Source organism: Scardinius erythrophthalmus (genome assembly GCF_964197995.2).
Source record: "Scardinius erythrophthalmus genome assembly, chromosome: 2".
Lineage (NCBI taxonomy): Eukaryota > Metazoa > Chordata > Actinopteri > Cypriniformes > Leuciscidae > Scardinius > Scardinius erythrophthalmus.
In genome coordinates this window covers 7,609,214-7,621,033 of record NC_138222.1, presented here as the reverse complement: position 1 = coordinate 7,621,033, position 11,820 = coordinate 7,609,214, and the positions used below count along the sequence as shown (strand labels likewise).

The following is an 11,820-nucleotide window of genomic DNA, read 5'->3' as shown; positions in this document are numbered from 1 at the left end:
TTCATTGCGCATTATGTTGCAACCTCTTGGCAGGAGTGCAACAACACAGACACAATGACACTGAACACACACAGTGTCTCTCTCTCTTCTTGCTCTTGGCTGAAAGATGTCTGAAAGTGGCTGCAAATCATTTTTCTATGTGCAGTGGGTTTGACCGTATAATATCTGGGAACAATGCAAAATACAGGTTAGATAAACTCAACAGATTCATATTAAAAAAGATTCACATTTCTTACAAGACCCCCTCTGATTCATTAGTCTGGCCTCCATGTTTATGACCATACTGTACTCTTTACTCGGCAAATGGCCAACTGAACACAGCAACCTGAGTGTGTTGTGTTATACTGAGCCTTCAGAGCTTTCACTATTGATAGAAGCTGTAACACAAGCCAACAGGAGCCCTGAGGGACCAAACTAAAATGCAATCTGAATTCACCAATGGAGGACACACATTCATACAGGGGAGCAGTGACAGATTTACACTTTTTAATTTAAGAACAGTAGCAGAAGTCTTGGAGCTGACTCCATATCAGTGGATAAATAAATATTTAAATTTAATAGGAGATAATTTTTTGGGGGGAAAGGAAAAAAGTTAAAGTTAAAAATAATAGTAACAGAATCATGATGTATGATTTGGGTCAAGATAGTCATCCTGACTCAGCATATTGTCAGTATGTTAATTCTGATTGATATGTATGGTATTGCCTTGCATTAATTTCAATTTTGATAAACAGATAATCATCAAGAATGTTCTGTTAAAGGTACACTATGCAGGATTTTCCTAAAAAAATAAATAAAGTATAGGCTCAAACTAAAATAATGCCACTAAATCATCACTAAAGCCCCTTTCACACAGAGCGCTGATCCCAGAACATTGCTAGAATTGCTAGAGTGCCTTCTGTGTGAACACAAACACGTCCCGGGATAGATCATGGGCTCGACCCCTGGATGCAGACCTAATAACATTGCTGGGATCAGCCCCGGAACGCGCCCTGTGTGAACAAAAGCCAGGACCAATCCCGTAAGGGGTGTGTCTTAGTGATGATGCATGTGCCTCTTTGATCGGCGGGTTTTAAATGCATAGAAACGTTCACGTTGCACATTAACAAAGAAGAAAGTTTGTGTTTGTCATACTGATGTCACGTGTCTTTAAGAGATCTTTATGGGATGTGTGTGAACGCACGCACAGATTCCAGAAAATCACTGCCAGTGTGAATGAACCAAAATCAATATCAGTGTATTTTCTGGAATCTCTGTGTGAAAGGGGTTTTATAGTCCACTAGAACTGTTTGTGTCTACAGAGACACAACCTTGTGCCTGTACTTTGATATTTTCTTCTTGAATTTCTGTGCTTTAGCCTTTGTGTCGACGACACGTGGCGTAGGTGAGGGCGGGTCTGTGTCTGAAGTTTGGGATGCTCCACTAAGTTCTCCTGTCTATATAAAAAAAAAATTTGCTTAATGTAGCTATTGCTTTGTTGACTGCTTTATGTAACTCGGCAGATTACTATGCATTATATTTACATTTTTATGATGACACATAATTATTGTTTATTAGCAAGCTAGAATAAAGTAAATTACAGCCAGTCATCAAACTATTAGCATAAGTGCTCATTCATATACATAAAAGATGCTATTTATGCATAATAAACACAATATTTGAAAAAAAAAAATTTGCTCAATAGCTCATCACTCATCTTCCCGCTAGAATTCTCTTGAGTCAGTTCGGTTGGTCTGTCTGTGCAACTGATATCGTGTCAGGGGAAAGAGAGGGCGTGGCTTCTGGTGGTGCTCCACCCATGAGGAGGGGCCAAGTTTGAATGTTGTGTTTACAAACAGTAACTGAACATTTCTGCATAGTGAACCTTTAAAACATGTAGGCAAACTGAATTAAAAGTCGAACATTACAGTTAAAAATGATTTATATGATCAGTACAAAAATGCTTAAATGTGTTTAAACGTAAAAAATGTATGAGCAGTTATTGATTCAATTAAATACTTTGAAGAAATATTGAGAATTCATGGAAAGTAATCTTAAAGGTACACTATGTAACTTTTTTGGTCAAAATTAACTAAATATGAATAACGAGTCAATACATCATCAATCCTCCTTCAAAACGTGTTTTTGTCTTACCCTGATTCACTATAGTAAGCCTTAGGGCTGTTTTCGACTAAGGATTTTCATAGTCGAATCTGATTCGTTAGATTTTGCCGTAGTCGACTGATAGTATAGCAGCTAGATTTTTTCCATTTCAAACAAAAGAGCTAAAAAACACATATCACACATATATCATAACATTTCATAAACATGAGGAGCAATATGAGAGAGAAATTTGGTGATGGTTGTTTAGGTAGGCTACATTAAACCACGTAAAGCTTTTTCACGCCCATGAGAACCGCGTGGAGTCAACTCACAACCGCTCTGCTGCCCTGCTGAAAATGTGAAGCAGAAACGCTTAATATCAGATAACGTCCATAATAATTGGACTCTGGGTTCGATTTTTTGAACATTTTCAGTGGTTATGAGGAGCAACATGAGAGGGAAATTTGGTAATCGTTGTTTAGGTACATTAAACAACGTAAAGCTTTTTAACGCACATGAGAACCGTGTGGAGTCAACTCACAGCCACTCCGCAGCCCTGCTGAAAATGTGAAGCAGAAACGCTTAATATCAGTTAACGTCCATAATAATTGGACTCTGGGTTCGATTTTTTTTACCATTTTAAGTGGTTATGAGGAGCAACATGAGAGGGGAATTTGGTAATCATTGTTTAGGTACATTAAACCACGTAAAGCTTTTTAACGCACATGAGAACCGTGTGGAGTCAACTCACAGCCGCTCCGCAGCCCTGCTGAAAACGTGAAGCAGGTTTTTGAATACATTTTTATTTATTTACATTAGTAAGCTACAGGACATCTTTCAAAACATGACCCGCGCGAAAGCGAAAAAATAAAATAAAAATGGTACCCAGCCCTTCTGAAAATGCAAATGCGTCTCTGTCCCCAGCACATTTCAAACCAAACTGACGCCCATGTATTCGACTATGAGGTTCATAGTCGAATCAGACCTCTCCGAATCGAATCGTCGAATCCTCGACTATTAGAAGTCAGCCCTAGTAAGCCTATTATAAGTTTTTATATTTTAGATGTAGCAAGAATGTTTTTTTGTGGGAAATTACACACATACGTCACTCGCCCGTTAGTCTCAGCCTCGGACGTCACGCCCACGGACCGTTGGCTGAACGTCTGATGCATTTGGCACACTTTTCTGGAAAGTTTTGAAGTCGCAATCTGATTGGTTGAATTCTACAGGATGTCCGGGAGACGTGTGTGTCACGTTCTTTAACGGTCCGCCTAGAAACAAATGCCGTGACGCAAAAAGAAAACCTTGTGGAAGAAGAAAGTCGTTGTGTTTACAACTGTGTCAATGAACAATGCTGGATTTTCAAAAGTATGTGAAGTTCGCGGCTCTATTGTTACAGCAAACTTGCACAAAGTTCTTGAATGAATTATTTATTAGATGCACGCCGGTCTGTTATTGTAGAGACGCCGACATTATATTGTCACGCCTCTAAACTTGACGCGGAACAAATCGAACTGTGATTGGTTGCGTTACACATCAGTCAAACGTCCTCTTGGGCGGTCCTTGGCCAAGAAAAGCTGCGATAGAGTCCAGACCTTCTGCCGTCAGTCTGAAGGTCTGGCTACGCGAGACTTCTCGCTACTTGGGAGTGCCCGAGGTTAGTTGTCACAACAATAAGCGAGATAGATTGACATGGAGCAGCTAAATCTCCAACCTCCGAGGAATCAGCTGTTTTTTTTTTTTAATAAACCCAAACAGAGGAGAGTCTGCTGACAAAAAGAGAACGAGACAGAACTCCATGAGATCCCCATATGCAGCTCTCTAACAGAGTTCATTATAAAGCATTATCTATTGTGAAGGGTCATTTCATTATGGCTGTTGAGGCGCTGTGCTGGAATTTATTTTCAAGGAAGTACCGTGTCTGTTAATGGGTAAGGCTACTGTAGCGCCTTCAGCTAGTCAGCTTGAGATCCTTTCCATCTAAACTGGTTATATCTCTTAAGCCTAGTAGTGAATGTTTTATGAGCAGCAGGAGAACCATATTCATCCGCACAGTCACACCAAAGCACAACCAAAATAATGTTCTGCAGCAAAATGCATGGAGTTTTGTTTAACCACTAGAGGACCAAAAGTTACATAGTGTATCTTTAGGAAAGGAACAGTAATTTGCAATTATGTTAGACATTACTCAGACAGTGTAAAAGAGAATAAAAGATGATAAATGTAATAAAGGGCTAGGGTTAGAGACAAGGCGGTGACACAATGGCTCAATGCAGGTGATCCCAAATATCTCTGAACAGAGAGAATAGATCATGTAAAGAAGGGACATTAATATGGCAATTAGAGACAACCATCACAAAACAAAATAAAACAAAGTAGTAGACAAAATGTAAAGCGAAACAAAACAATAAATACAAAGAAAGAAAAAAAAAATCAAAAACAAAATGAAAACAAAACACCAAGCAAAGAAACCAAAAAACGAATGCCAAACAATAAGTCAAACAAATAGCAAATACAATGAGCACATGTTTGATTGCTAAGAACATATTCTTGATTCAAGAATAAAAAGATACACAAACAAAATATTAATTAAACAGGAGGAGAAAATAGCCAGAAGAAGCAAGTCCAATTTGCAGTGAAACCTAAAATCCCACAATGAAATTCATTTAAGCTGGAAAATACGTCACCTTCCTTCAGCTGCAGCCAGCATGTCCTGCCTCGTCAGAGGGATGCATTTGGCTGCAGTTAGGTACAGATGTCCAAAGGCAACAGACTTCTGGCTTACAGAAACTCACCCTAAACCTGGGCACTTTGATAAAGGGGCAGAGTAAAAGAAACTAAAGTGAATTGCATTTTGAATGTACAAATAGGAACTCAAAAGAAAAGTTCTGAGGAGTGTTTTGTGGACAGTTTCTTTTCTCAGTGTTCAATGCAAGTCAGGAGGAGTTTGAATTGAAAATCCTTTAGAAAGCATTTGCCAATTATGCATGCATTTCTGAGAATATATATGTTGTATATAGAATTTCTGAGAATACATTTTGCACATGTTGATTTTTCTCATTGGAATTTTATTCTAAACAGAATAACCTTTTTTGTTATTTTGTTGGGGTTTTTTCTCACATTTTTTTCAGTGCAAAACCAAATGAGATTGGGAATGTGGGACCTAAAGGCACTGAGCCAATTATGTTCATTCATAAAACTAAAAAAAAAATGCTGGAGAGCAAACTGGAATTTCAGTGAAGACAGTCTGACTGCTTTGTTAAATTATATTTTTTATTAATAATGTGAGTTTATTATTATTAGTAGTAGTGGGAGGTTATTATTATTTTACTAATTGTTAATCACTGTTAAATAAAAAAAAAACAAAAAAAAAATAGGACTGATATTTAATTACTATTTGCAAAGCATGTTTGCTACTCTAATGCCCCAAAAATATTTTAGTTTACTCTGAAAAATCGTTTTTTAATTTATTTTTTCATAAAAAAGGCTTTTTGAAGGCTTTTCTTTATATTCTTCCAGCAAGGACCAACATTCACAACAGGATCTAGATTTTGGTAAAAGACCGCAATCCATGCTAAATGCAATCAGATTTATATTTTGTAATTAAATAATGAGTATTGTTTTAATGTTTACAATTAAAACAGTTTTCTTTATATTGTTTGATTAAATCTGAAATTAAAAAAGGCTCCTATTTACATCTTAATGCACATTCCTGGTCATATTGTGAACAATTCATCAGTGCATGTTCTCTGTAATCTTTTATCAAAACTCGCTCCACCTCTGAAACGACTTTCCTTTTTCGTCTGATGTCACAAGCCCTCCCTTCAAACCACCTGTCATATAGAGACCATTTTCATTAACCAAATTAATCAACCACAGAAAAAAAAAATGGGCAGTTGAATATGCATCTTGATGTAGGCCTTAGTTCCAGTCTTCAGCATCAGACTCAAGTCAGCTTGAGAGAAAAGATGGCTTAAAAGACAAAAGCCAAGCTTACCTGCGGCGAGAGCTGTTGACGGAGGAGGTCCCGCCTCTCCACCACTTTTTTGACTCATAGCGGCTGCGTTCTGCTCTCTAGAAGATGGCAGCTGCAGCTCTTTTGGGAGAAGATCATATACTGACTCTAGAGGGAATCAGAAGAGAAATCTATTAATTATAGGTACGTTTACACAACAACGATGAACTAAAAATGGAAACTTTTTTCTTTAGAGTTTTTCGCATACAGACGACAAAGCTGTCAAAACGAAACCCATTCACACAGATCCGCGAAAACGACTAAAATGCTGTATTACCCTGCCAGGCCAGTAGATGGCGATGTCACTTTGTAAAGAAACACTACGCACATATAGCCTGAACACGTAATTTGGTGATAACGGTATAGTTTTCAAAAACTTGCACTATGAAAGTTTTCAAAGGTTTGTAATTTCAGGCCTCCAAAACGTAGTTGGCATGTAAATGAGTGGCCAAAAACGCATAAAAAGTTTTAGTTGAAAATGGTTTCGTGTGAACGGGCCCCTATGTCTCAGTAAAACACTGCAAGTCAAAATAGCCTTGCACAGATTTCTTTGTGGCAACTGATATATGCAGTGAATTTCCAATATCTCATTTCAAGTGGATTATCGCCAGGCAGGGCCTGATAATCACCAGAAAATTTATTTCAGTACTTTTCCATGACCATAAAAGTCATCTACATCTGTCAGTCCAATTCCAGGTATACAGTGTCTTTCTGAACCCTACACAGCCTGGCCATAGACACAGAAAAAACATGAGAAAGGTCCTGACTGCTTATTCTACACCAATAGTAAGTGATAAATACTATTTTTGGCATGCCAGAGGCCTTAGTCACCACTCTTGTGATTGTAGTGGGTTATTTTAACAGAACAAGAACACAAAGCCTTCAATCCTTGTTCAGGACTCTGATCAGTACTACTTTGAAAACAAGGCTGCTACAAAGGGAAGAGGAATTTGAGAAGTCAAACGGTGATTGTATACTGTTCCCACCAGTTAGCCCATATCAAGCACAAAAAATAAATAAGTTAATGGAAAAAAATAACTGTTGTCGATCTGTCCATAGTCAAATCCTCAATTCTGTACCTTGAGATTCTAATGTTTCCATGCAGATCATCTCTCACAGTTGTGTGGTCTCAAATGATGAAAACAATATAATTAATGGTCACACCTGCCAATGGTGGGTTAATGGAAAAAAATTACCAGTCATGAACCTTAGTGAGGGTTGCCTTGCCTGACGCCACAATACAATCTGATCAGTGGGTTGAGCTATCTTAATGTTATAGGTCAGGGATTTCCACATTTTTTGTCAGCCCGAACCCCTTCGAATATCTATATTTATAGTATTGGTCAGCACAGTTTGGTTAAGAAATTACATTCTGTTATATATTGCATTTGAAGCATCCATGCAAAAAGAACTTAGATGCCAAACTATTGGAAAAAAAGGTTCTGTCAGGTGCTTCACATAATCATTTTATGGATTTAGTATTAATTAACTAATTTTGTTTTGATTAAATTGAATTAAACAGCTTAAAAAATAAATAACCAATTAAATAAGAAATCATTATGCAATCATATAAGACATTTCTCCTTTTTTGAAAAAAAAAAGGGGGGGGGGGGGGTTCTTTAAAATTGAGTCGAAAAACCCTTCACTGTAAAAAGTGAACGTGCAGTTGTTGCTTTAAGGAGGTATTTCTACCTGATTCTACCAATAAATAAAAATGTTGTTGTTGTAACCTAATTCAATCAGGTTTATGCTATTTTAACTTAATTGAGTTACACTGACTCAATTTACAATTTGCAAAGAACACATTCAAGGATGGACACATTCAACACATGAGCACTACGACTCCACTACACCTATAGAGGGCAGTAGTGACTCGTGTCAGCTACAGGACATCTGCTCTGAAGGACAAAGAAGAAGAAAAGGTTTGTGTTTGGCTGTTCCATGCTGATCTGAGAACTGTGCTTCAATGAGAAATTGTGATTTGGGGTTTTTATACACATTATGTTGCATCAAGTGAAAATCGCAATTGACAGCGCTACTCTTCAGCACAATGGTAACCACAACATTTAATAACAGAAACTCCTCTAAATGTCCAACTGAACATTAAACATTAACATTCCCATGACAAACATTCCCTTTACTGCAAGTGCAAAACACATAAAATAACACTTAATCCCTAATTGTACTCTACTAATGCAGTCCCTTGCAAAGCATGCTGGTACAGATCCACTGCCCAGGGCTGCATTTCTCAAAAGCATCATGAGCCTAAGTAGATCGTAGAGCCTTTGCCACCAATGGTCTCTTCCATCAACTTAGCTCACAATCCGTTTTAGAAATGCAGCCCTGGGCAGTGGATCTGTAATTCCCAGCATGCTTTGCAAGAGACCGCATTAGTAAATTTAGGGATTTGAGTTAACCAGTGGCACCAAACAGAAATGCAAAACAATGGCCTACAAACAGATTTCCAAATCACTTACAGTGCTCCATCTCCCATTGGTCAGACAAACAGGTAGCCACACCTCCAATCACACCATTGGCTGAACAAGGCCCTCCAACAAAGCAAGCATGTTTGCAGAATGCCATGGAATCACACTGTTTAAACTCTTTTGGGGCCTACAATCACAAATGGTTTACTTGTAGAAGCCTCTGCACATTGGAGAACAAACTATTTTCCAGATCTGAGGATATCTGCATGTTCACACTCTTTCCATCTGCATCTACAGTGTAATAGATGCTTAGATGATTTCAAGCAGTCCAACAGAAAATAAAATGTGAAAAGCACAGGTATGTTTAAAGGCCTCTTAAATCCTGAGAACAAATTCATCTCTTATATGGCCTGAAACAGATGCAAACATGGGGGCAGGTAAAGGCAAATTCTCAGTAAAGCCGTGAACACAGTTTACAGAGGCGAGACGGGGAGCAACAGACACTCTCTGTTTCTAAATCAAACAAGCCTAGGAAAGTGGATTTTAAAGGTCTTGAGACCAAAAACAAGCCAGTTCTTGCATAACCACCATTAGTTTTTCCACATATCATTGTCTATTTGATATAGAATTATTTCATTTCTGGAGCTTGCATCTTTCTGCATGGTACCATGTCCATTGCAATACAATGATTTTGAAAGTTTAGTGATATTTTAAACACCTTTCATGGCATGTTGCTTAAGAAGGACCAACATGCAGATTAATGCAGAAAGGATGCACTGTATGCTTGGAATTTGCTTCTGAATCCTTACAGCTCTGAACAATAGTAATTGAGTCTGCTTCCAATTAACATCAGTAGTTTTTTTTCCCTACGCCAGCAAGCACATTAATCACATTTAAGACAGGATAGTACCCAAATCCTGCTCTTTCCCTGCATAACCGTTTCCAATTTTTGTCTTCTTAGGCTGGTCTGCACATGCAGGAACATGTGCCGTGTGCACAGAACCCTTCCAGTAAACAGATTGCCAACCACATAGACAGAAAATATGCGCTGTGCACTAAGACTGCGGCTGCAGAATCAGTACCTGGATTGTTTCTAAGTGTTTCCACTCATTTTAAGAGAGAAAATTCCTATTTTGCTGCAGTTTCTTCCCACACAAACAGGACACGGTGGCTGCCGTTCATGTCCCAAAACACAGTTTTTCTTTCACTAGGGAAAAGAAAAACAAAGAGCAATATTAACTTGGTAAACATTATGATTTCATTGCTTCTACAAAACAATTTCTCACTTTCAAGCTTCTTTCTTGTTCAGACTAGATCTGATGCCAAAACACACTTACACTGAATTAAAGGGCAAGAAGAAAATTCCGACATTTACTCTTCCTTGTGTTGTTCTAATCTAAACCCAGAAGATTTGCTTTTTCCATGTAACACAAAAGAAGAAATTTATCTGAATCTCCGTGCTACTTTTACATAAAATTTTTCCTGTGAACTATCCCTGTAATTAATTTAATGTTCCTGCATGTGTTATAATATAATAAAATTATGACTTTAAGGGATATCGAAATAAACCATAATTGCACTATGGTTTTGAGAGATCATCAATTTGCAAAAGCGTAGCTCAATCTCCTCAAGTTTGAGTCACTTATAACAGGCTATAACGCAAGACTATAACAGTCTTATAACGCAAGACTGTTTTGAGTGGGTCGCGTAGTGTGTAGTCAAAGAAACAACAAAAACGTAATTCTAAATGTTTTTCTGATGTGAAATGTTTATTTTAAAAGACGTACATGAAAGCTGTTGACTCTTCTGTCAGACGCAGTTTAAAGGTCCCGTTCTTCGTGATCCCATGTTTCAAACTTTAGTTAGTGTGTGATGTTGTTGTTAGAGTATAAATAATATCTGTAAAATTATGAAGCTCAAAGTTCAATGCCAAGCGAGATATTATATTTAACAGAAGTCGCCTACATCGAACGGCCCGTTTGGACTACATCCCTCTACTTCCTTCTTTAATGACGTCAGTAGAACAGTTTTTTGACTAACCTCCGCCCACAGGAATGCTCCCTCAACTCTACCGAAATTCATGTACTTGCGCACTTCTAATAACTTACTGTGTTTACTCAGCTCTTACGGTGATTTTCTGAAGTAAAACTGACGCTTCATCTTTTGTGTGATGTACAATAAACTTTATTAAACTCATCAGTACATGTTTGATCATCATTCAGACAGCAGACTTGTAGGCTATTAATAAATAATGGATACATACAAGCAGATGACAAATACGTTATAATAACCGTAATTAAACTACTAAACTATACCTGTTTCATCTCTATACAACACTCTGACTCTGTAGGCATTATTGTCCGACTCGAACTGAACGCCGTTACTGAGAGTTTCTGATATTATCATCATTCCGTGAGATGAAATTGTCCTGAGAGACTGAGCGCGAGCTCATGAAGCTCCGCCCCCTGTGTCGTCCAGCAGCAGCTCATTTGCATTTAAAGGGCACACACTAAAACAGTGCGTTTTTCTGAGCCCCAAAAAATGACAATTTAAACATGCTGTAAAAAATTATCTGTTGGGTATTTTGAGCTGAAACTTCACATACACACTCTGGGGACATCAGAGACTTATTTTACATCTTGTGAAAAGGGGCATAATACGGGACCTTTAAGTAAAGAGTGCTTGAGAAAAACACAACCTGATTGAGTATCTGCTGTCAGGTGAGATGTTGTCACGCTATATGTGTCATTATTGTAATCTTAATAACACAGAAGTTCGGCCACACGTGGACGATTGACTGAAATTCATGCTCTCGAACCATAAAGCTGAACATATTTGAGCCCATTGTGCATGAAAGGACAAAAGTAAAGGAAGGAAAAACACATTATGCAAGTAATTCCAAACTCTTATTCACACTTTCATTCACTATTGCAGATTCCTGGCACTTGTTCCGATTAGCCCTGGATACGCTAGAGTGCCAGTGTTTTTGGCTGGTGGCCCGTCAGCTCCCCGTTAGCCCCTCGTGTTTTTTCTCTTGTTAGCTTTTTGGCTTGATCCTCTTGCTTTATTTAACTAGCTAAACAGGTTTTGTGAAGTAGCTTAGAGGCTTGTCAAGCAGAAATGTGAACTGCCAAAAAAGACTGTCAAATCACAGGCAAAACAGAGGTGGGAAACAGATTACAAAGGAGTAAGTGACGTCACTGAGCTCATGAATATTAAATAGCTCATGATGACATTGCTCAGTATGCAGTCATGTTACCTAACTAATATTCAGACCAAATCTTGGTATTATTTATG

The 11,820-nt window shown here is 38.0% G+C and overlaps 1 protein-coding gene across 3 annotated transcripts in view; it reads right to left on the bottom strand.

Moving 5' to 3' along the window:
- LOC308686836 (lysine--tRNA ligase-like) overlaps window positions 1–11,820 on the bottom strand; it is a 77,470-nt gene that overhangs the window by 40,217 nt on the left and 25,433 nt on the right. For 2 of the 3 annotated variants that reach the window (XM_081358871.1, XM_081358872.1), the window contains exon 2: window positions 6,080–6,205. In XM_081358871.1, coding sequence (XP_081214997.1) covers window positions 6,080–6,205 — 126 coding nt within the window. Of the gene's footprint in view, window positions 1–6,079; window positions 6,206–9,605; window positions 9,637–11,820 lie in introns of those variants that run through there. The other variant, XM_081358873.1, reaches the window with a different exon arrangement.